Source organism: Alosa pseudoharengus, unplaced genomic scaffold, assembly GCF_046254945.1.
Source record: "Alosa pseudoharengus isolate Yale_2024_CS ecotype anadromous, Long Island Sound unplaced genomic scaffold, YU_APseudo_1.1 YU_APseudo_1.1_scf_8, whole genome shotgun sequence".
Taxonomy (NCBI): domain Eukaryota; kingdom Metazoa; phylum Chordata; class Actinopteri; order Clupeiformes; family Clupeidae; genus Alosa; species Alosa pseudoharengus.
Window position 1 is genome coordinate 19914959 of NW_027468870.1, and position 25976 is coordinate 19940934.

At 45.2% G+C, this 25976-nt stretch overlaps 1 protein-coding gene across 3 annotated transcripts; it reads right to left on the minus strand.

The window, feature by feature from the left end:
• Positions 1–96: 96 nt before the first annotated feature.
• Positions 97–25757, minus strand: vezf1a (vascular endothelial zinc finger 1a). Of its 3 annotated transcripts, XM_076274260.1 has the most exons (7): positions 25688–25757; positions 14230–15017; positions 7566–7635; positions 6382–6556; positions 4141–4176; positions 3340–3694; positions 97–2944 (listed from the first exon to the last, which is right to left on the minus strand). In XM_076274260.1, exons 1-7 carry the CDS (start codon positions 25718–25720, stop codon positions 2911–2913), a joined length of 1491 nt encoding a protein of 496 aa, XP_076130375.1. In that variant the 5' UTR covers positions 25721–25757; the 3' UTR covers positions 97–2910. The 3 variants fall into 3 exon arrangements, with proteins under 3 accessions (XP_076130375.1, XP_076130376.1, XP_076130377.1); XM_076274261.1 differs by lacking the exon at positions 4141–4176; XM_076274262.1 differs by lacking the exons at positions 97–2944; positions 4141–4176 and having other exon boundaries at positions 3336–3694.
• Positions 25758–25976: the final 219 nt, after the last annotated feature.

Here is a 25976-nt window from a genome sequence, read left to right on the forward strand (position 1 = left end):
AAAGTCTCTGTGTGTGTGTCTCTGTGTGTGTGTGTGCGAGTGAGAAAGTGTACGAGTTGTCCTAGTTTTCCTTAGTTAAAATGAAGAAAGATGATATGTTTTATAGTTTTCTTTTATTTAGACAACCCAAATAAAAGGCACATAAAACGTTGCGCATGTTTACATAATTATTTCTGACAAACATACATTTAAAAAAAATGTAGGAATGTTTTACCTTTCTGCTACCCAGAAAGCCTAGTTTTCATATATACAAAATTACCATTGTTAATGTTCTAATACAAAAAGTTTTATAAAAGGTTATCTTGCTTCTTCACTCACTTTTGCTAGTGTAACTACCATATCCTCAGAACTAAACTGTTTGTACAAAGATATACATTCAACTGCCTTCACAGGGGTCCAAGAGTTTCCAATTCAGCATCTTCATTTAAAAATGAGAACACACTCAATTGTAATGTTTAGTTCAATGCATTTCATAGTTGTCAGCAATTTGGCAAAAACGAGGAGGCCATTGTAATGCATCCATTTTAAAAGGACTTAAAAAAAAAATAAAAAAAACTTTGCTTCAGGACATTCTCTCTTTAAAAAAGAAAGACAATAGAAAAAAAATAGCACATGCATCATTTTTTTCTTTTGTTCGTTCAAGACCAAAATTAAACACCTCACATATGAAAAAAAGGAACACTACTACACTTGTATTTAATAGGTCTGAGCAAGACGATGCAAGCGACTTGCATTCCACCAGTCAAAAGATGCTCCTAGAAAAATGACATCAACTGTAGCAGGACAATTCATTGGCAAGTCATTGCACACTTGACTGAACTAATTAGTGTTGTTGCTGTTTTTTCCCCCCTCCCATCACAAGTATTCTTCCTTATCAACTCCACCAAATGAGCATGTCTTCCCTCAAGTGTCCTCATGTTGGTCTGCTCCACTCTGCATATTACAGGGAGCCAAACCCACGCGCAGACGTGGGCCGGGCCCGGAGCAGAGCCGCCCCATAGGCAGCAGCCATCTGGGAGGGATTGTAAGAGAATTGATTAAATAATAACACAAATTAATAATACTAATTAGAAGAAGAAAAAAAAGAACTAAATCCATAAACATGCCTGTGCACCACTAGTGGCTTACACAGTGTACCTAGCATCACATTTTGCAGGGCTCGACACCCACGTAGTGACAAAAAGGACACGAGAGATCCGTCCCTTGTTTGTTGCAGTGAGAGTGTTCTGAGCAACGTGTAGTTCGCAACGTCCTGAGTCGAAACATAGGCAGGCCAGGCGAGTGCTTCGACACTCTCGGCAGTGTTCAATGTGACCTCTTATTCCTTACCATTACAGAGATGGGGCACACACACACACGCACACACACACACACACACACGCACGCACGCAAACATACACACACACACACACACACACACACACACACACACACACACACACACACACACGGCTGCTACCTCTAAAGACAGAGAGAGAGGGCGAGCCATCCCCACACACTAGTATTTGGTTCTGAAGTGAAGTTAGAAGAAAAGAAAAAAAGAAAAAATTTCAGTCAAAGTAATGACTGCAACCGAGGCGTAGGACTCATCAGTCCATAGATATGGACGGCAACAGAAGTAATGAGCATTCTTGGATCCCTGGTTGGTGAAGGACTTCTGCTTGTCAGCCTCAACAATTTGGGGGTTGGATATTTACAAAGTAATGCTGAAAAAAAAATAAAAAATCCAGGAACCCAACTGACATGTTACACATGGCCTAATAATAATAATAATAATAATAATAATAAAAACTAGGTTACTTTCATACTCCCAAAATACCTGAGCAGAATGTCCCACACTTAACAGGGTCCTTGAAAAAATAATGATAAAATAATTAAAAAATGAAAATATAATTAAAAATAAAAATAGAGTATAAAATACTTCTAAGATCTACACTCTGTCACCAACATGATAATAGTTCAAAATAAAATCTGTGAACTAAGGTAGTCACTTGCCAACCACTAGGTGGCGCTGTAAGATCTAGGCTGGATTCCTACCACTCCAAAATTTGATCTTTGATAATACTGCTGCTGTTGTTTTTTCTTTCTTTCTTCATTTTATATATTTTAACAACATGAGATATGCTTTCAGTGCAAAACTCACTCCTCTCTCGCATACTGTAGATCTGAATAGTACATGATTTCAGGGTCCATAATAAGGTAATAATAATAATAATAATAAAAAGCATTCCAGCTTTGTTTTAAACAAAAGTAATAGAAAGTATCCATTCCTAGTGTCCATCCCAAACACTGAACAAAACTAAAAAAAAAAAAAAAATAGACAGTGAACGTTTGTTTTGGAGTGAGAACGCATTGGCCTACATAACCAAGAGCACATCATATGCAACACACAGACAGTAAGCAAACTCAGGAAACGATCTGGTCCGTCGAATCCACGCCAGATTTGATCGCCGCCTCGACGTCCATCGAGGTAACCGCTGTACCTCAAACCGAAAACAGGCATACCCTCTCCCCTGGAGGGTAAACTGAGCATAATCACAATAAAAAAGAAAAATAATAATGAAAAAATAACATATCACCCCTTCCCTCACAGTGGAAGCTTTTGTCCCTTTTGAACTCAATTCCTTAAAACGTTAAATACTGATGAGCAGGCAAGTGGCTCATAAGACACAGCCCAGATGACGTGGAAGAAAACTTAGTAAGTAAACAAGTAAACAAACAAACAAACAAACAAACAAACAAATCGAGAAACAAAAACAAATCAGAGAAAAATCAGCACTTATTGCATTTGTCCTTGTGAAATTTCTCCAAATAGCGTCACTGTGATCAGTTAAGTGTGAGAAGATCGTTCCAACCCTTCTGATCCATCTGTGACTCTGGCTTTGTGCGTCATCAACTCCAACGTTCACATTAATGCTGTGCGCCCCACGCCAAACCAGCACTCCTTCAGAGAGGGAGAGAAAAAAAAAACACCTAAAGTCTAGCTAATGTTTCAGTTCCAACAAGCACAAAAAAAAACAAAAACAATCAAAAACAAACAAAAATGTGTGTTAATTGTTTTGATGCAAGGTTGCTAAAGGAGGCAGCGGCTAGGACACAGATGGTTCATTCAGGCTGCTCCTTTAGAGTAAACAACTTCTCTCAGTTGTGGAGGAGGGGGAGGTGGGGAGAGGAGATGAGATGAGGAGAGGGAGGCGGAGGAAGAGAAGGAAGAGGAAGAGAAAGAGGAAGAAGAGAATGGTCAAAAGAGGGAAAACAGGGTGTGGGTGTGTGTGTGTGTGTGTGTGTGTGGGGGGGGGGGGTGGTGTAAGGGGTTGTAATGGTCGTTGTGGTCTCTACCAGGGCGGGGAGGATGGGAGGACTTGCGAGAGGAAAGGCATGCTATCCATGGGCCGCATGGCGATGTTAAGCGGTCCGGCGATGTTCATGGCCATGGGCGTGGTGATGGCCACGGGATGGGCGATGTTCATGTGCGCCGTGGTGGGGATGTTGACCGAGGCGATGGTCACCGGGTGCTGCAGGCCCATGGGCGAGGTGATGTTGACCGTGTTGGTGCCCAGGCTCATCGCCGTGGCGATGGTGACTGGGTTGGAGGAGCCGGAGCTGCTGTTGGTGCCACTGCCGCCACGACTCATGATGGGGGTGGACGAGGTGACATGGGTGATGGAGGACGAGTTGCAGACATCGTTACTATCTGGAAGACAGAAAGAAAGAGAGAAAGAAAAAAAAAGAAAGGAGGGAAAGAAAGAAAGAAAAGAAAGAAAGAACATTGTTTGCTTAGACTTGGTGTGTGCAAACGTGTCCCCATCCACTGCTTCGCCTGCATGCTAACTGGGAGGAGGTCACCTGTCCAAACAGGTGTGAATGTACAGGTAACCACCTGTCCGAGCAGGTGTGAGTTTAGCAGTAGTTTGAAACTAAACCGCAGGGAGATGACTGGATGCTATTAGTGGCTTGATGTGTGTGTGTGTGACTCGAATGAGTTTGCGTCTTATGTGTGTGTGCATGCGTGTTTTGCATTTGAGTGATTTTGTGTCTTGTGTGTGTGCGTGTTGCACTGTTTTTTGTTTTCCTTTAATTTAGATCACCATCATCATCATCACCACCATAATCATTCCCCACACTAGGCTACAGTTTTACCTTTTCGTGTGTGAGGGGAGTTCCACTGCCAGGAGCCTATTCAGGAATACAGACACAGAGTGTTATGAGGACCTAGCGGCCACAACCCAGACCCACCAGGTGGGACATGTCCCCCATAAACCCCCCAGCCGTTAGTGGTGGTGGTGGCGGTGGTACTGGTGTTGGGGTGGATTGGTATGTCTCCAGTATTGATGGGAGGGGGACGGGGGGGTTAGTGCTGAGCTGGAGATGCTGGTAGTTTGTCGAACTCAACTAGCTGTAATGACACAGCTTAGTAAAAGCTAAACTGATCAAGAAGGTTAAATCAACAGTTTTATCAGCCCTCCTACTGGGAGTGCAGTATCTATAGCTCTGGGCTTTAGATAGCCTCAATTAATCAGGATTACGGGGCTAGTTAATAGGCTACATGGCGTCTTTTAAAAAAGGAAGACGCACACTCAACATGTACAAGCAGCACTAAAATAACTGGGTTAAATGACTCAGCACAAACATGTCCGCACAACTACAAGTACCAAACCAGTCAAACCAAAACAATGCTGAAATACTGCTCTTAAATGTCAGCCATTCCATGGGCCAGTGCAAGGAATATTACCACACTTCAGAGAATTTAGACGTTTTATAACTTCCCAGAGGCGTTTAATTCGGATAATCTTAACTGAAACCTAATCTGATTTCTGGTTAAATGTGATCAAACCGGAGCCTGTTCTGCTACAATAACAATTGCTTCAACTGCCTATGATCATTAGGCGCATTTCTCAGCATTCTTTCACAGCCACTCTGTTTCAATCTGACAGAGTTAAAGAGACCCACGCTGCCGACTAACGTAAAATATCTGTGATCCAGTGAAGCAAACAACCTCCGCTTTACTGAAGCCAATTACTAGCCTTTCCTGTTTTCACACCATGGGTACGTTCATTTTCTTTAGTATAGAAAGCAGCTGAGCTTAAAAAGCTCCGACTTTCCCCTGACAAAAACCCTGAATTTCCATGACCTACTGTACAATGAACGGTGCAATAAACTGACAAAGGGGCAGCTGCGTAACGCCCAAACATCTTTGGCTTTTTTTTAGAGCGGAAGATGAATAAATGGGGATTGAATTAACAAAGTTGGGCTAACTATGACCACTCACGAAAGCAGTAAAACTAACAACCAGATAAAGACCAATTCTGAGTGGAAACATATGTGTATTAATGCATTTTAGCAAGTAAATTATAAACTGCAAAATTCCCTGATATACCATTAATTTGCCCCAAATATGATAAAATGCCCTGACTTTCCATGTCTGGAATAGACTTTATCAAAATTCCATGATATTCCAGGAATTCTATGACCCGTGGGAACCCTGGATATATGGAGGCCATTCTGCACCAGTCAGGCCACATATTGTACACTGCATAGCCTATTATAACAGCGCTCATCACATAACAGCACAGACACCCTGGGGACAGTGTCGGAAATACAGTGATAGAATCAACTGCATCTTGGCTCTTTGCGCTTAAATGTGACACGCAATCAGCCAAACCATATTTATCTAGATCGAAATTATCTTTAAAATCAACAGTGAATGGCATATTCCAGTATAACTCCATTTGGGTGTCTTTTGCAAAAGGCTACGTGGGAGAAAAAAAGCCTATTTAAAAAACAAAAGTATATACCATCCATCCATCCATACATCCATACATCCATAAGTGTAATAAGTGAATAAAGCTCGTCCCCTCTTAAAGACAGAGGATTGGTCATTAATGAACAAGGACACATTCTTAGACTGTGACTAAGGGCCGAGTCAGGATGCATCACTGGAGAAAGTCTCAGAGAGCACGTTTTACTGAGCATGATTCATCCGCACAGTAAGTTCCAGTTGGCCCATTAGTCATCTTAAAGACGCAGCGCTTTTTATTAAGTTTATTAACCCCCTTCCAGCAAGCCCAGAAACCCTTTTTATAGGTCAGTAAAACCAAACTCAAACAAGTAGAACCAAAAGGCTGCCATTTGAGGCAGAGCAAATTCACAAATAGTAAACATAACTTAAAACGAGCCAAGCCAAAAGACTGCCATTTGGGTAAAATGCGCCAGGAGAAAAGATAACTTATGGAGTTGAACCAAAAGACGGCCATTTGCGGCTGAGCCAAAACACAAACAAAGAGAAAAAACATAATTTAAACGATTAAACTAAACCAGTTGAACCCAAAGACTGCCACGGCATGGCCGCGTGCGTTGTTGAGTTAGGGCTGGCCGACTTACCTTTGTTGCAGTTGTTGTTGTTGTTGAAGCTGGTCTGCTGGCCATGCGTCTTGAGGTGGCTGGTGATGTAGGCGGCGCTCAGCATCTTGCCGCAGATGTTGCAGGTGACCTTGCCCTCGTGCCGGATCATGTGGGAGCGCAGGCGGTCTTTGGTGGCGAAGGCAGAGGTGCAGGCCTGCCAGGGACACCAGAGCCAGAGTGAGCCGGGGGACAAGGGGTCAGGGAAAGGTCAGCCTCGCTCTCCAGTTTCATACATGCGCACACACACGCACACACGCACACACAAACACACAAACACACAAACACACAAACACACAAACACACACACAGCTCCAGCGACACACAGATCGTTAGTGTGAAAGCGGTCAGTCTGGTCATAAGAGCATTAATTGTGCATGGCGACACAGAGAGGTGAGGCAGTATGGGGTCATGACCCCTGGCATCCCTCGTTACCTTCTGTGCCACATCAGTCACTCCCTCCGTAAAGAGACAACCGCCTGACCGCCACAGCGGCCAATCTCCGAGCAAAATGGTGAACGGCAAAGTTAGCCAATACGGCAGGCAGAGAGGGACACTAAGATCGTGACTGCAGGTCTCCTCATTAACTTCAGTGCAACAGCAGTAACTCATAACTGCAAGCAGTCGGAGCAGTAGTGTCTTCATTATCTTTGTGTGTGCGCACACACACACACACACACACACACACACACACACAGTCTAACTAATGGGGTCTTTTCAAACACATGCATTACTATAACAGTCAGGACCTCTTCAAACAGGCCAGAGCGATGAGAAGTGTGACTCTGAAGGCAGCCAGGCATCACTTAAACAGCGTGTAGGATTTACTGTCAGACAGAGGAGGCCTGAGGGCTATGTGCTATGACACCAGATTAACGGGATGTTGAGTTAGACGCCAGAGGTGCCTTCAAAGTTGGCATACAGAGGCAACCATTTGTGGTGAATGTCTTATCTTTTAACTTAAAGCGAGCAATTTGAAATATTTACACAAAAACATTAACATTTAAACTGTAAACCAAGCTGGCAAGCAAACAGGCAATCGCTACAAAATGTTCGCTTTGAATTTGAACACCCCTCTGACTTCATGGTACACCACCCTGGCTCACACACTGAGAATCTTTAACCACAACAAACAGCATGGCTAAGCAATGGCTGTCATCTCTTACCGTGACTTGGCATTTGAATGGTCGCTCTGAGGAATGGACATGCTTGACATGGCAGCTGAGATGGTCAGGCCTGCAAAATAAAATAAAAATTAAATCAAAGATGTTATCGAGTGATAAAAGAAATGATAAAGACGTCTTGAGGTCTAATCAACTGTTAACAGTGCCACATACTGTAAGTGATTAAAACTGAATTTGATAAACATTTTAACTTGTGAAAAACAAGCTCAAATCAAACTAAAGTAAAACACCATAAAAAAATGGCGGTCATATTCATGAGCACATACAGGTCAGACGTGCATCATTCACAAATATCAGATCTCTAAATGACTCAACTGACCAATCACAACAGAGTAAACCAAAAAGCTGAGTAATAACGATGACCCTCAGATCTGTTTATTCAAGGGAGTTTCCACGACAGGTTCCTGAATCACATCATAGCCTAACTGCCAGTTGCCCCGTCCTGCTGAACAGGGTTACTCCTGATTTCAGGAAACACACACACACACACACACACACACACCCACACACACACACACACAAGCAGCACACAGTGCCAGCTGGTCCATGAAGCGGCAGTTTCACACAGGCAGCGGTGGAGCTGGTGAGGGGCAGAGTCGACTCTAATCTCTTCACGCGTGCTGTGAACCGGAATGGCTGCTCCTCTCTCCTCTCTCTTGTTGTTAACCGAAGAGGACAGCGGCTTCCAGACACACGCGCGCGCACACACACACACACAGCCGGTAGCCACAGCTCGCTACCACTGACCCCAGTGTCCTGCTCCTCTACCAGCAGACACTATATTTCACCGTGTTACATTTCAAAACGCCACCACAAACAACAATCATTTTTTTAGTGAGTCATCTTTCAAACTCCACCGGCACAACAAAAATAAACAAACACTCTTAGTCTACTGCAAGACACCACTCTTCACCATTACCTTTCAAACGCCTCATCACAACAACATAAAAAAAATAATAAAAATAAATAAATAAATAAATTCACAACTACATTGCCAGTAACTTCAGGGGGCTAGGAATCGGTGCGGTGGGGAGCAGGACGGGCAGGGTCACGTTTCACGAGCAAAAATCCTCCTTTTCAACTCGCCTCCATCTACTTCCATTGCTCACTCGGAAATTAATCCGCAGATTATTAGTCACGCAGTGCCTGGGTTGGTAACAGGAGAGAGAAAGAGAGAAAGAAAGAGAGAGAGAGAGAGGGAGAGAGGGAGGGAGAGAGGGATAGAGGGGGAGAGAGAGAGAGAGAGACAGGGAGAGAGGGCGAGAGAGGAAGAGAGGGCGAGAGAGATAGAGAGACTGACGCATGTACTGCTGTTCCTGCTACCTCTTACTGGAAAGGGGTTAGCACTTGAGCAGAGTCACCGCTTAAAAACGACAGCGTGCACACACACACACACACAGGCTGCTGGATGAGTGAGAGGAAATCCCGACCCACTGGATCAGTGGGTCCTTTCACTCTCTTCCCCTGGGAGGCGGAAGCCGTGACGGGCTCGGTGGAACCACAGCATGATGTTAAAAAAGAACAGAGGAAGAGAGAGAAAGAGCGACAGACAGAGCAAGAGCAGCAGAGAGAGAGAGAGAGAGAGAAATCAAAGCAGTCCGAGTCTCCCCTCCCCCCTTCTCTCTCTCTCTCTCTCAGAAGGAAGCCATCTAGGAAGCCAGAAGAGATTTCTGTGCTCCGCAGGCAACAAAAGCAGTGAGTCAGAAAGTATTGAGCCCCTCCATAAATCAGACCGCAGCGACGGCCAATGGGAGCCTCAGCCGGACAGACGATGTTAACATCATATAGACGAGCAGATGGCCTTCCAGGCTCCTTACCACATATATCTGACCGTCATACCCTACATTCTGCAGCACCACAGCCGGGCACTGAGTGGTCAGACTTGTCCCTAATCCCTAAAGTTATTGTGCTGCAGATGAAAACAAATGCAACTACATATGGAGGCTAGGTTAACGGCAGCATTTTCCAATGTGACAATGACAACACAGATTTAATTCTAAATATCTATTCAGAAATAAATATACTGAAGGAATTTTAGCAGTCACATTCAGAGATCTGTATAAACTGCATAAACACTTCCCTGCAAAGTAACTGGTGAAGACCAATTACAATTGCAATTACATTAATTACAGCCTGGCCACGCCCACCTAGAGCTCCTTTCAGGGAGATAAACACCAGAAATCAGACATTTCAATCGGTCTGCAGAAGACTGGGGCCAATCAGTGACGAAAGTAGGTGACAATATAGTTTCGAAATCGAAAGTGGCTGTTAATGGGTTTTTCCTCCATCAGTTTTCAATGTTTTACTAAGTGAGACCAAGATGAACTCGGACACAGATTGCGTTTGGCGGTTCCATAATAAGGATGGCGTTTAGGCAGCCTTAAAATATCCCCAAACAGATTCATCCGATCAGCTGCACATTACGATGGAGCTATGAAACTAGCAGACATATGGCTTACTGGTTGGTGTGGTTCTAGCCAACACCACGGAAGAAGAGAGGAATATTTCTACCATCATTATACCAACAGCCAGATGGAAGATATTTGACAGAAGCAACACAGATGGTACATAATGATCAGAATTACGGCAGTTAAAAGGTGGCACATCTGTGTGGAAAGCTATGAAGAGCAAACTGGCATTTGAAAAGCTGAGCTACAACCTCTGTGTTATGGGAATGTGTCTGCATCATAATCATCTGGTGTTAAGTTTCACCTGTATGTTCAGTGTTTCCTCTAGAACATTTTGTGCATGTTGTACAAACAACCCACAACACAGCCTTTATTTGGTGCAAATCAAATTTGGTTTCTTTGGTTATAGTCCGCTATTCACATTACTAGGCCATCACCGCAAGTGCATACAAAATGTTTATGGCCAAGTTTTGTGCCGTCCCTACATTTGCAAAATTGCTTACCTTCGTTACTAAAAGACGTTGTTTTTAGAGATGCACCGATATGGAATTTTAGGGCCGATAACGATAACCGATATTTATTGGTTTGTTGTTGCCGATACCGATACGATAACCGATAATATTACTCTTGAAAAAAATGTGTGAAAAGTGATTTGGGGAAAGCACTTAATAAGCATAATTTTATTGCAGTAATTTTACCTACCACCAAATGATGGACAGAACTCATAGTCAACAACATAACAGTAGCCTAGCCCTACAGTATGTGTGGCTCCTTTAAGTAAACCTGACGTCAGTGAATTGCGAGTGAGTGGCTAGAGAGTTTGAATCGTTTTCATTTACAGGGTATATGCAGGAATCATAGAGTTGAATTTACTACTTTTTACTACCTTTTTTACTACCTCCACAATATTTTTTACTACCAACACGACATCAAGCAGCAGCCCTTTTTTTGGGGGGGGGGGGGGGGTACCACTTACTACTTGCTATAAGGTATAAATCATAAATATTAGGTAGACTAATAATTTCTAATTGTGATCATTAAGTATGGTCATTGTCAATGACAATGTTTTTTTGTAGTGTCGAGGAGTTCAGTTTCAGTTGTCCTTACCTTAACCCTAGCCCTTGAGTTATCCTAACCAGCCCTTAGCCCTAATAAGGTGAATGATAACCTTGGCACAAATGACGCTAAAACACCAAACACGTGTGGTGAAAAATGAAGAACAAACACCACCGACTACCCCGCCCCCCCCAAAAAAAAAACAAAAAAAAAAACAACTCCAGTCTAAGGATAGGCCCAGAAATCTATATGGATATATAAAGCCATTATTATTGGTATGGTATTGTTGTTGCACATTTGACACAAAGCAGTCCGTGAAAACATGCACATCAGTGGACTGCATTACTAATGCAAAATTGAAAACTATGATTTCATTGCATTACTCAGCATGGATGCACGATGCTTGCATGATAAATACTTCCCAAAACAACAGTTAGGTAGGTAGGTAAGGATGCCACATGATTTTGGTTAGTTTTCATGGATTCAAATGCCAATATTATAGGCTAAATTATAGGCCAAATACTGAACATTGACTGTGGAATCAAGCAGGTTACAGAGTTTCTTTCCCCCCCTAAAACCTCCTGTCACTAGCTAGATGCTTTCAAATTTAACATGGTTTTAAACTCATATGTTGCAGTTTTCTGTCACTGCAATAAAACTAGCCTATTTGGAATATTTTGTAGGCCTGCTGTTCCTTTTATGAGAACAATTTAACTGATCAAGTTTTCATAGGCTATTGAATGATTTAAATGTGAATGCCATAAACTTAATTCGCCATTAACTTTAGCGTGGTTCTTCACGCAGTTGTCATCTAAATGCAGTGTTTTGTAGGCTATTCAAAGAATTTCACGTTCATCACTCAGTTGTGGTGTAGGTCTGTCTTGAGTGATCGCTGTCCCTTTAAATGTCTGGGACTTTAAATAACGGGACTTTTAAACTGCATGCTGTTTTTGTTGATGGACAGTACCGTCTTTGATTCAGTTTTCTACCGTTTTAATAAATGACACGCGCACTTGCGTGGTTAAAACTAAGGAATTGTTTTCACTCGTTTTCTTGCAATTCCGTAACATTAGATACTAGGTCTAGGTTACGTTAAAAAAAATGTTGTCGGTTACTATGTCAGTGACTAGTTCGAACTTTGTTACTGATGGGATAGATGGAATTTTATTGCACGGTTCTAGATGATCACAGTCAGATGGCAGCGCTACCGTCAGCTGAACAAAAGCTTACACTAGTCAAGTCCACAGTTGTTAAAACTTCCAGCTGAAGTAGCCTAGTGTAAACTGAGAGACTTGCCTCCTAACGGAGTGAGTGTAGCCTATATTTTTTTAGCTGCTATCAGAGTGATAGGCTAGCCTAGGCCTACATCTACCGCTCCTTTGCTACATGAACAGATATTATGAGATGAGTGACAGAAGCACCGGACACCGGACCAGCAGGCCCATATGATAAACGCTGCTGTGGTAGCCTGCGGTAGGGCCTAGATGACGTGAAAAACGCGGGAGTCGCCGAAAAGCATCCCTGCATCCTGTAATATCAACTGAAGCAAAAAGGCGAAAATGTTGTTTGTTGGCGTCGCTGATAGGCTGTCAACCACGGAACTCTACACAGTTTACTTCTACGTCATTGCTATCGACTCCGACTCACTCAGGTCCTGTTAGCACGTACAGTATATATTTAGGCAAGATGAAGTTAAAACACGTAGACACAAATATTAAGCAAAAAATGTAAACTCATATTGAGGTGGTGATGAAAAATTTACTACCAAGTCAAATTGCATTTATTACCTTTTACTACCTTTCAAGGGCCTTAATTTTGGTAGATTCTATTTACTACCTTTTACTACCGCGCGGACACCCTGATTTAGGACTAAACGCTCATAAACGGCTCAGCTTGGAATAAGCTACAGTATAGCGACCAAATCAGAGTTTGTGAGGGAAACTTAGGTTTAGTTTCAACTGCGGGTAACTGAATAAAGCTGCAACTCCTCAGACTGTATCTTATGTCCGTCTACTCTGTTGCGCACAACCTGCTGCAGCAGAAATGAAAGGCGTTAGCCCCGAAGGTTTTAATAACTTATTATGATGACCTGTCTGGAACTGAAGCACGAATGGTTAGCATATTTCTAGATAATAATACAAAACCCAAGCTAAAGTAATGCAAATATAATACTAAAACACAACTTAGAACTAGGCCTACTTATGTCGTCCCACTAACGAGTTTGTTTATTTGTTTCCCCGACCAGCGCGGTAAAGTGCAAACACACCAGCACAAGACGGCTCTAGATTGGGCTGAGCTCCACTCTGTTAAGGTTAAATGGCGGATCATTCACGAGAGGATTTTGAGATGCACAGATTCCCAAATGAACGCATATCCACAGATTTTGTTAGAGTGGTGAAATACATTCACACCGCTGACATTATATTGAGGAAAAAATATAGCCTACCAAGCTCAAGTAGGCTAGCTCAGTGTAGCCAGACGGACCTTACGTAGGCCTAAATTAGGACTTTAAAAAATATCGGCGCAAATTATCGGCCAGAATTCTGTTATCGGACCGATAATAATATTTTCATTTTTTCACTTATCGGCTAATAATATATCGGCCGCCGATATATCGTGCATCCCTAGTTGTTTTTCCCCCTGCATCGAATCGCGACCGAGTGCACATCTAATAGTCACCGCGGGGAGACATCCACTCTCCATGTTTCATTTCCGCTGTTGTTGAGAGCTAATAGGCTATACGATATGGGGAAATCCTTTGAATAAACAGCTCCAGAAATTAATACTTAGCCAGTGCTACACCTTACCACCAAGTTGTGTGAAAATTGTAGTTTTTGCGATGTTGACAAACAGCACATGGAAGCTCTTGATAGCGCATGCTACTAACGTCTATAAAAACAATATACTTATGGAATAAAACTAGGCAGGTACCTCAGAATAGCATTGCTGTTTATTGTTAAACTGCAATTGTCTGCAGCCAGCGGAGCGCATTTAACTAGGCGTCCGGAAAAAATGTGAGATGTTTCAATTGCACGGGAGGGAAGGGGTGGGGTGGAGGGGTAGCGAGCTAGCTCTCCGTTTTGTTTGAACGTCAACAGAAGTGACGTTACCCAACATCGCATAGATACCTTTAAGGCAGTAGTGAATGCAAGATCGCAGAGGTCAAAGGTCGTTCTGCTCACCTGGAGAAGCCCTTCCCGCACACGGAGCAGATGTAGGGCTTGTGCACGCCGCCATCGTGCGAGCGCACGTGGTAGGTCATGCGGTCCTTGCGCTTGAAGCGCTGGTGGCAGATGGGGCACTCGAAGGGCTTCTCGTCCGAGTGCGACAGCTTGTGGCGGTTGAGGTGGTAGACGTCGCGGAAGGCCTTGCCGCACATCTCGCAGCCGTGGTTCTTCTTCACCGGCTTCGGCGGCTTCTTGGGCTGCTGGGGCTGCTGCTGCTGCTGCTGCTGCTGCATGTTGCCCATGGAGACCGAGGACATGACGCTGGAGCCTGTGGAGGCCGAGGTGGTCGCCGTGGTGAGGATGCCGGCGATGGTGGAGATGTAGGAGGGGTTCCCGCCGGAGTTCTCCCGCTGCATGGAGGAGATGAGCGGCACCATGGTGGGCGCCGACTGCGGCGCCTTCTTGGGCCGCGACACCATCTTGATGCCCGTGTGGCACGACTCGTGCCGGCGCAGGTGGTAGCTGTCGCGAAACGCCTTGTTGCAGTAGCTGCACACAAACGGCGTCTTGGTCTTGTGCTCCTTCTTCACCACGGCCATGGGGCCTCCTCCGCTGCCTCCTCCTCCTCCACCACCACCTCCGCCGCCTCCACCCTGGCCCGTGGCCTGGCTCACCGGCGGCTTCTGGTCCAGTGGGATGGGCATCACCGGCTTCTGGTCCACGGGCTCGGCGTTGGAGTTGAGCAGAGGCAGCAGGCTGTTCTGGGCCACCTGGTGCTGGTGATGAAGGGCTTCATTGGCCTGCTGCAGAGAGGGACACACACACACACACACACACACGTCAGCATGGCAGCACAATACTGCAGACTACAATACAGCTATCAACACACTGAGCTAACTAGGCCAACAGCAGAAGCCTAAACCAGTGTTTTTTTTTTAACCACGGTACATTTTTTACCCTGAAAAAATCCCATGGCACGCCAAAGTCCCAAATGTTACAAAAATGAAACGTACCATAGTCTAAAATTTCTTATAATATTCAAGACTCCAACAAACACAGGTCCCTTACAACCGCCTTTATGCAAAACCCTTTCAGTAAAATAAACGCAGGGAGAATTATATGTATTTTTGTGAGTATAAAACAAAAGAACAATGGGCTAATATGCTTACAGTTGTCCTATTTAATGCCCATGACAAAAATGAAGACACCGGTTTTGAAAAGCTAGCCCTGTAGTTTTTCAGCTATTAAAAAGGATGGTACTTTGTCTGAGGATCGAATCATCCACCGTTTCAAGGAGAGCAAAACATGTGAACTTTGCACCATGGAGAGGTTCACATTACCCAGCCTGCATGTAATTGTGTCCAATCACGGATAATGGAATTGTTGCATCGATAGCATACTATCAGCCACACACTCAATGAGACCAGTACAATATAAACAATTATTTTATAGAAGATTATCTTTTTGGACCAATAAAGTGAAATCAGATAATTTTCCACGGCACACCTGACGATCTCTCACGGCACACTAGTGTGCCTAGCCACAGTGATTAACAAAAACAAGGGCCTAAACCGTAGTGTTGTCTGTTGTGGTCTGACCATGACATGGGATAGGCTACATTGTTAAAAGAACATGTTGTTTTGAGCCAAGTTAGATCCAAAGTTTTGCTTTAAATGCAGAGCGCTCAAGAGTGCTTCTGCTGCAGTCTGTGCCAAGACCATTTCAGGGGTTCGGACCCGACTGCTTTGATTCCCTGAAAACACACTTTAACATTGATTTCCAGCCAGGTAGAGCCAGTTCCCAGAGCTGTTGCTGCTGCCAGTTGGTGTCAGTCACTGGCTTAACAGCAGCGTTAGTAGCCTGCTCCCTCTTCTCGTCCTCCTCCTTCCCTCACCCTCTCTCTCTCTCCCCCTCCCCTCCACCCATCTCTCTCTCTCCCCCTCTCTCTCTCTCCCTGGAAGGAAGTCAGGAGCTTGGTCAGCATGGCTGGAGTCGGAGTCGAGTCGGGGAAAGTGCTTACTAATGGCTACCACCGTGTCCAGGGCGATGGAAAGGCCGGCTGGGCGCCTCCTCGGCTTTCTGAGAACGCGGCAGAGATCCGGGGAAGCCAGGTTCCCTGAGGTGTTACTTAAGCCACTCACTAACATCATTCCTCCGCCAAGGGTTTATACAACGCAGCTCTTTTTGGGGAGCTTGGCCTACATCTTTACACCTCAAACACACAAACACACACGCATAGAATGTTCTCTCAAACTGACTGTCTTTTAAACTTGCTCTCTTTCTGTGATGGTTTAATGGGGACAGGAACAGCCTTGAAGTCAAACCATTTGCAGGTGACTAGTAATGGCGCACACACAAACGTAAGCACGCACCTGCATAGACACACACACACACACACACACACACACACGCTTTGGCTCTGAGTGGACAGAACTGCTTGTTCCACTGAGTGTGCTGTGTTTTGCAAGCACTGAACACCAATGACCATGTCAGTGTGTGTGTGGGTGTGTGTGGGTGTGTTCCCAGGGCCAAAAATCTATTATGACGGCCGCCTGGGCCCTGGCTTAGCCAGAGCTTTACACACATCATCTGAGCAGTGGATGACAGAGCAGAGAACCGGCGACGAAGCCGTAGAAAGAGAGTTAGTGCCCTAGAGAACGAGAGAGAGAGAGAGAGAGAGAGAGAGACAGAGGGAGGGAGGGAGAGAGAGAGAGAGCGAGAGACTGTGTGTGTGAGTGCTACAGACAGTAAAAGTAAGGGAGTTAGGAGGAGTGCGTGTGTGCAGAAGAAGAGGAAGAGACAGAGAGAAAGTGAGGGCATGCAAGAGCCGAGAGAAAGACAGAGAAAGTGAGGAAGTGAGCAAGAGAGAGAGAGTTTCAGTGTGTGAGTGTGAGTGTGTGTGTGTGTGTGTGTGTGTGTGTGCACGAGCACTTCACCAAAGCCAGCGTGTCGGCGGCTTGTCAGAAATAGCCAGTGAGTCATGTGGAGTGCATGTGTGGCGTGTCGCGTCTCCGTGCTCCGCTCGGCGCGGCAGCAGAACAGCAGAGCGCCGCGCGGCAGGACGCTACGCTACGCTGCACTGGGAGTCCAGGCTGAAAGATGACCAGCGGGGCTCCGTCACCACTTCCGCCTAGCCTGCCCTCGCTGCGCCGGCCGATGACTAACGACGGGCAGGGGGCTCTCACATCACAACAGGAAAATTACCAGGACAGAGAGAGAGATGAGAGATGAGAGATGAGAGATGAGAGAGAGAGAGAGAGAGAGAGAGAGAGAGAGAGAGAGAGAGAGAGAGAGAGAGAGAGAGAGAGAGAGAGAGAGAGAGAGAGAGAGAGAGAGAGAGAGAGAGAGAGAGAGAGAGAGAGAGAGAGAGAGAGAAGACTTACTCATAGAGTTTAGAGTTTCCTTCACCACAGAAAGTGTCACTTTAAATTATGGGACTGCTGGAAAATAACTCACTGTAACTTGTGCCACATTTGGAAAAGGACTCCCTTTAACTTATGAGACTACAGGAAAATAATTCCCTTTAACTTATGAGACTACTGGAAAAGGAAAGGTTATACAACTAGTTTCAGAAGTGTAATGCCATAGAGTGGCCCAGTAGTTAAACACGGCCTGGCCCAAGCTTGAAATATCAGCGCAGAAAGTCGATGTTTGCTGTTGATGTGCATTAGTGGTCATATGTCGCCTAAGCGTCCAGAGCCAAGCGAATAGGCCTCCTCCAGGTAGGTGTTCCACGGGCCCAAAAATAGACTGGACTATTTTCATTACCAAATGCTGAACTGCAGCCCAATCCAGTGCCTCTAAATCGGTCCTCATGTGTAAACCTAGCCATGCTGCCCGGCTCTCCGAGTTGTCAGCTGACTGCAAAAGTAGCCGACTCATGTGAAGCAGAGGGAGGAATCCGAGGGGCTACCTAGTCCAGCAGAGGGGCTGAGAACCAGGAAAGGCCAAAACACAAGACGCTTCACCAGAGACTTTCTAATGAGGAGACACAGCACTCACAGAATCCACCATTGAAACGCATGGGGTTAGTTTGTAACGCCAATATGGCAGTAAGCTCTGCACATACCCTGCTCCTTCCTGTATGCCTCCCCATTCACTTGAATAAGAAAATAGCTGCTGATAACTGCCCAAATTGCGTTGCAAGATGGCCGCCGAGTGGGGGGACTTGCCTAAAAAGACTTTGGCTCTACCAGACACTGAAGCCAGACTTGGTGATCTACTGTAGGCCCAAGACCAGCAAATACAGAGAGGTGTATTTGACATGGAACTGAACTCACACAGTGATTTAGACCAAATACCAGACAAATATGGTTCTGCAAAATGGCAAACTACAGATAGAACCAAACTCTGACCACCAGGACCAACTACAGCTTCTGAAAAAGACAAGGCAAACTAATCATAAAGCAAAATGTGGCCAGAAGTGATCAAGTATAACGCCATCTAAATCCGTATGGAAAGCATGGAATCAATTGGTCTCGGCACCAACTGTGATTAAGACCAAACACCTGCTCCCTGGCAACAGGGCTTCAGACCGCCTCATGGGCCAGTGATGCCCAGTTTAGGCGGAGGACGGGGGGGGGGGGGGGAGCCCCCTGCACATCAGCACCGACACAAGTTAGTTTCATCTTACACGTTGGTTAACTTCGATTCCATTGTTTTCAATAAAACACTACACCACTGCTGCCTTGTAGATTATGATTCAGTTCTATTTTTGTCAGAGCAGCTCAATAAAATCCATTGCTGACTGAAGTCTTGTCATTTGGGCACGCTGCTGGTGTGCGCGTGGGCAAGTGACGGCAAGTGTCGGCGCTCTCATGTCAGCGCAGAGAGCCCCAGAGCTAGAGTTTTGATGAGGAGTCTACAAGACGAACGCAAACTCTGCTCTTCCATAAGGCCATCACAAACAAACAAACAAAACCATCATTCCAGGCACCCACGCATGTGTCACAAGAGCACCGGAGTACAGCGGCTGAAAGTCAGGCGTAAAACACCAATAAAAGGGCAGCACTTAGTTGAGTTGAGTGGGGAAAAAGCGTCCGATCAAGCTGGTGACGTGAGGTTACAGACTGAGCATTTCTCCACCTGAAGTGGTTTCCGACTGAGACACAACACAGCTCTGACGTGAACAGCGACCAGCCACCTCCACTGTCTGACATTAAAAAATAATCAGACACACACACACGCACACACAGTGCTCTGAAAACGCTCCTTCCTGTCCGATTGCTGGACAGACTAAACAGTGACCTAGATATGGCACAGGGGCTCTCTGAGGGAATTCAAGCACAAGTTTGTGTTTTTAGGAACAGGATGCTGCTCCGCCACTGAAAAACCCAAACCAAAAACAAAAATCTCTCTCTCTGTGTACATGTGTAGCCCTGGCTTGAGGTGGTCCACTAGGCCTAGCTTACTTCTACATCCCACTACTCCAACACCCACAGGCAAAACACTACAACACTAGAACAGGTGTTATAAACAAAACCGCAAGCTTTACTGGCTGTTTGGGTACAAGCTCAGTAAACGCCCAAGAGCAGGTCTTGTCCATACAACACCACAAAAGCGTACACTCCTCCGCTCTATGACAACGTGCCAATAAGGCAGCACAAAGGCACATCTGGCAAGGCCTCGGCCCTCAAGTGCACAATGAAGGCAAGCAAACAAGCCGGCTCAGAGCTGCCATTGTGGTTCAATGGAGCATCCTAAATATGTGAGGGGGGCCCCCATACATCGTACAAACATGGGGAACACTTACTTCCAGATTACAAGATCCCAACAAGAAACTCTTTTCAGCACCACCCATATATCTATACAGAATATGGAATCAGTTGAAATTCAAACTAAGTTTATAACTGGGCTGATATATAAATATATTTTTTTTACTAATTAGCATGTTATAAATATTCAGTAAATATATCTGAAATGCTAAGTGGTAATAAACACTGAATTTCACTACAGGAAAAACTGCTTGTGCAAATATTCTTCTTCAAAACTAAATTTATCAACTAGCCTAGTCGTTCCCTAAATCCTGTTTTTTTTTTAATGGTAGTCCATAATTTACTGGTCTTGGGAAAGTAGGTCTGGAACATGATAGAAATATTGCTGAGAAGAGAATTCTTCGTGCCACGTCACAGTCTGAGACCGCAGGAAAAAGAGGACACCACAATTAAGACGACAACACACTCTTCCGTAATCAGCAAAAGGCCGAGGTTAAATACCTGACCCTTCTCTTTTTCGGGTTCACCCGTCCGTCCCGAGCGCTGGGGGAGGGGGGGGAGGGGACGCGGAGAAGAGAGAGAAAAAAAATTAAAAGAGACAGAAAGAAAAAAGGGAGGGAGAAAGAGAGAGAAGAAAAATGGATTGCGCATTCTCCTCCTTATTCCATCGGTTCCATTGTTGCAGACAGAGAGCCGGGCAGTGATGCACTCTGGGCCCCGCGGGGGGGGGGCTTTGTGTCCGAGTCTGCACTGATTTGGCTCCTCTATTCATGAACACAGACTCAGCATGAGAGAGAGAAATAGAGAGGAGGAGGTAGAGAGAGAGAGAGAGAGAGGGAGACAGAGGAAAGAGAAAAACAGAGAGGGAGAGAGAGAGAGAGAAAGGGAGGGAGAGAGAAAGGGAGGGAAAGAGAGAGACAGAGAAGAAAAGAGGGAGGAGAGAGAAAGAGACGCTCTTGCCCTCTATCTCACTCACACACAAACACACTCTCAGTGACGTGTGTGCATAGACACACACACACACACACGGGATCTCCCCTGGTAGGCTGGCTGCCGGCTCCCCCTCCTTTTGTCTGCCCACCTGCACCGTCAGGCAGTCCCCTCATGATCACAGGCGTCTTCATCACCTCCCACCTGCACCGTCAGGCAGTCCCCTCATGATCACAGGCGTCTTCATCATCTCCCAGTCTGCCTGTCTGGGTCTCTCTCTCTCTCTCTATCTCTCTCTATCTCTCTCACACACACACACATCTGTATTCCTTCATACGAGTGTCTTTGTAGGTGTTTTTACCCCTATATATATATGAGTGTGAGTGTCTCCATCTGTATCTTTATGTCTATATATTTATCTGTGTCTGTGTGTGTGTGTGTGTGTGTGTGCATGTATCTGTGTGTGTGTGCGTGTATCTGTGTGTGTGTGTGCATGTGTGTGTGTATGTATGTATGTGTGTGTGTGTAGCGCAGAGGCCTGTCTGGCGGTCCCCCAGACAGCAGCGAGGAGCGGTGACTGCAGCCTGCTGCGCCTTCACGCCGCTCTGACAGTTTTGATCCAAATGCGCGCTGGCGGCTGAGGTCACTGCAACGTAAATAACATCCAAACCGAGGGGAGCTCTCAAAAGACAGCCACCTCCTTGACAATGGGGGAGTGCGGAGCAGACAGGCCGGAGAACACGGCTGGGCTGGCCTGATCTGGTGTGGACGCTACCGCCGCGCCGCCGAAAAATTGTAATCCCCCCCCCTCCACCCCACCCCACAGCCCCTTGTCTTCTTAGAAAGAATCTTCTTTTTTTATTAAAAATTTGAATATGAAAGCAGCTTAGAGAGAACAGAGAGTAGCAGATTCTGAGGAAGACAAACACACAACAGACAAAAACCCTGTAGCAGCCAGAGTCTCTTCTCCTCATCTCATCTTCTCTCGTCTCGTCTCATCTCACTTTGTCTCAACTGTCACAAAGACGACTCAGGAGCTAGTCTGCCTACCTGTGGGATATCGGAAGCATTTACAGTTTGGTGGTTCCTCTTAACATCAACAATGTTTATCAATAGGATGGACATAGCACATAGGGAACAGGAAAAAGGGCCATTGCTTAGATCCTAAGTTTATCATTTTAAACACTTTTCATCTCTCTACTCACTTTCGCCTGCTCGTAGTGGAGCAAAACCCTTTGAAAGTCACATGCAAACAGTCAGTCTGAACCCAGTGTCTGGCGGTTAACGGAATTATGCACCACAAAAAGCATTACGAGATTCCATTCTATGCACTGGGCCTCCAAGACACGTCGTGGCTCTTGCTTGGATATTTACTGAGCAGGTTTGGCTCGGTCACCACACACAAACACACACACACAAGGTTTGGGTCGACCACTGCGTCTGGTCTGGTGTGTGTGGTCAGTACTGAGGTTCTGATAGCTAACATAGACACATCCTCCTTGCCGTTGCTGGAAATGAAATTAGGGTTGGCTACCGCACGGTTCGCATTCGGCACAGATCGGCTCATGCAGGATAAGGTCACTTTAGCCATCCAGATGCCCATTACCATCCCTCTCTCGCCGCCAGAGTCCTCCAGATCAATAGCCGACTCACCGGCTGACTCGCTCCCTCTTTTTATCCCTCTTTTCCAACCTGGCCCGGAAGGCCGTGAGTCATACGTATGTGTGTGTGTTCAGTGCCTCTGCTGGGAAAAGGACTGGTGCAAACACTGAGGCCGTTCTCCATGCTTCAGTCCCAGCCACAACACTAAAGGGATTACACGTAGTTCAACTCTCTCCCCCTCTCTCACACACTCACACTCACACACACACACACACACACACACACACACTAACAAAGGCCGCTCGCTTGCTCGCACACCAGTGCTCACATGAAAGGGACACCATCTCCCCACTCCAAAAAAACAGAGCGCCATTGGCCACCAAGTCGCGTCGCATTGCAGCCTTAGTGTTTCTACTGGCCCAGACTGGGCGAGAACACGCAAGACGTGCATAACTGACCGGCTCATTTAGCAAAGGCAGCAACTAATCAAATCATTTGAACACGTAGCGTCTGAGGGGAGAGACACGTCTGTATTTCTGCGGGAAGCTCCTTCCCCATCAGCCAGCGGTGCAGTTGGATTCCTGCTGCTGAGAGCCTAGCGCCAGCGGAGAGACAAGAGGGGAAGCAAGAGGAGGCGATCTCAGAGACGCCGGGCACGACACACCAGCTGTCCCTCCGCAGGTGGGAGGATGCGGCGTGGGACACGAGAAAATGCAACAAAAAACGCACAGCAAGGCCATTTCACACTCCATACCTCCTCACTCCATACCTGCATCCGAGAAAAAAGAACCACCACCACCACCACCACCACCACCCACACCACCTTCCCCCCCCCCCCCCCCCCCCCAGCAAGGCCAGCGCCTGGCTCCTCGACAATCCAACCAGAAGATCAGACACATTTAAGAAACCTTTGCCTCTCGGGAGACAGGTTAACACAAGTAATGTGACATTTCCAAGTCTAGCCAGGCCTGTGTGTGTATGGCACTATAACATCTGCTAACTAGTTAAGTGTGTGCTATGGCTGAAGCCTAGCGCTCGCACCAATTAGCTGGAAACAGCTGCACTCCTCTGTGCACTGGGGGATACAGTAGCTCTACCTGTCACAATTATGGCAAAAACTTCAAAGCAAAAAAAAGATGTGGGCGAAAGAAGCACTCGCCTAAGGACAAGTATTTCAGGCACCTCCACAATCTAATGTTGTGTTAAAGCAGGCAGGCACACACGCATAAATACAGAAACAGACAGGGAGCATTTTTTTATGTTAGTACATAATGTGACTTAAAAGGGATCTGTGATCAAACTGGTCCAATTTCACTTCAACTGACAAGCTTTAAGATCAATCCACACAGTTATATACACCCATGTCTGTTCATATCTCATTTCCACAGTTAAAAGGATCAGGTGATCCAGACATTCTGGCAAAACTGACATTAAAAACCCAGCAAAACATGAAAAAAAAGTTAATGTGGGAGCAATGTGTCAGACACACTTTACAAGCAGTTTTGGGAATGTAATGATCCTCACTATGTCATGTGCTAAAAATCATGAGACTACAGTTTGAATCAACAATTAAAGTCATTCGACTTTACGCATCCAAGATAACTAGATAGGGGAAAGGCAGTCCTTAATACAGCTTTAAACAGAGCGCAAGCCCATTATAATGAGATTCAAACACGCAACTGTGCCCAAACAGCAATGCTTTAAGCGAGTGCCAAACTAATATTGCAGTAATGACAGTCTGCGCGTGCATTTAGCTTCAACTATCTGCGCTGCACGAAACCAATACCCGGTGGCGTATATTTAGAAAGGCAGCTATTTACCAACATGCATATATCCCAATGTAGTCATGTCTGATGCCGTGATCTCTCTCTGACTCATCTCTGGCAGATGGCCTGGACGGTAATGTTAGAGTGAAACGTTTCGCTATGACGCCAAGGAAAATAACCAAGAAATACCATGCTGTTTGAAACAAACGGCACGACTCATAAAAATGTTATTTATAACAACTTGTCGGCAAATCTGATGTTTAAGTGAGTGGCTTTTGTACAAGAAGACGGGCATCTAAATCTAAAAACAGACGATGAAAAACGCGGTATAGACTAATTATACCCATTTGTAACACACCAAGCAGCACAGTATGTTAACGTGAACAGAGTTCGAAAAGACCGTGGTACGACTGAAATTAAAACTTGCTTGCCCGCAGAGATATCGCTCGAGATGCGACTTGCGCTGAAAGCAAGCCAAAATATTTACAGTTTCGTGGATAAAACCCCCACAACTGTCAACATTACACAGCACAATGATTCAAAGTCGGTGGCGAGTGTAAGCTAATTTGTAGGCTGGTAGCATTAGCTAAGCACTGATGTAAGTTAAGTTATGCGCAATGTAGCCAGCTAGAATCTAGATGGCTAGCACGCCAGCTAGTCCTAAGTTACAACACTCACGATAGTCCTCGTGCATAATCGACTGAAACAGACCTGATCAAATCCCTTTTTAAGTCACAGATGCATCGCAATTCAATCACTACCAGACAATGACACAATCAGCAGACCCGGGTGGTCTGAAAAAACTGTCGCCAACAGAATCGTTCTTTTTACACGCATAGCTCGAATTCCTTCTCCAAACCCGCGGTTACATTGCTATTTGAATCACTAAAAGGACAGGGAAAAGTAATCAGTGTTCACTTATTTGAAAATCAGACCTTACGGGGCACCGATTTGAAAAGAGTTCCCCTCACTTTGTGCTACTTCGAACCATGTCTAGAAGTAAAAGTGAAAATAAGAAGGGAATTCATTCCTTCATATCAAATAAAACTGATCAACGGTTAACGTTAACGTTACCACCAAAGAAAACAACAAGACTGGCTTGCGGTGGCGTTAGCGGAGACGACGGATGATCCCTCATGTTCGCGAGCTTTGATCAAGCTTGAAATAAAACAAAGCTCGGTGTTCAAGTCGTACAAGTTAATCATTCTATGTATAGGGTTGGTGCGATATATTCTGTTTTTTAACAACTAACCGTTTTCAGACGGGAAAACTGATTTTTCCAGGCGTCATGCTCTTCCTCACAGCTGGAAGCCTAGGATTGATGTACCATTGTTTTGCCAGAATTGCTTTAGCTAGCTACTTAAAATATAGTTTAATAAAAAACATCACAAACAAAGTGTCTTAACTACTAGTAAGTATTTGTAACATATCGCGATATCAAATCCCAGACGCAAATCTTACCTGAAATAAAAATGTGCTCCAGCTCGGTTCCATTGCAACACTTAAGAAAAAAATCTGCAGGAAACCTACAAGAAATCTACAACAAAGCAGCCAAACATGGCAGCTGCTACAACTTCCTGTAACCCTAGGACCAAACCATTCCGAGAAACATAAGGGGGAGTGTGTGTTTGTTAATGACTAATTATATGCAAATATATTTAAAATGTAGCTACAGCAATGACAAATCGATATTATATTTTGACTGTTCTAATGACATATTTGTACTTTTTACCATAATTTGTATATTTTT

Bases quoted from the DNA above. Each gene is read 5' to 3' on its own strand.
- vezf1a (XM_076274260.1), bottom strand. From the start codon at position 25,720: ATGGAACCGAGCTGGAGCACATTTTTATTTCAG. The intron at 15,018-25,687 runs GTAAGATTTGCG...CCCTCTCTGCAG, and splicing joins GGAGCACATTTTTATTTCAG to CAGGCCAATGAAGCCCTTCA. The intron at 3,695-4,140 runs GTAAAACTGTAG...TCTGTCTTCCAG, and splicing joins CTCCCCTCACACACGAAAAG to ATAGTAACGATGTCTGCAAC.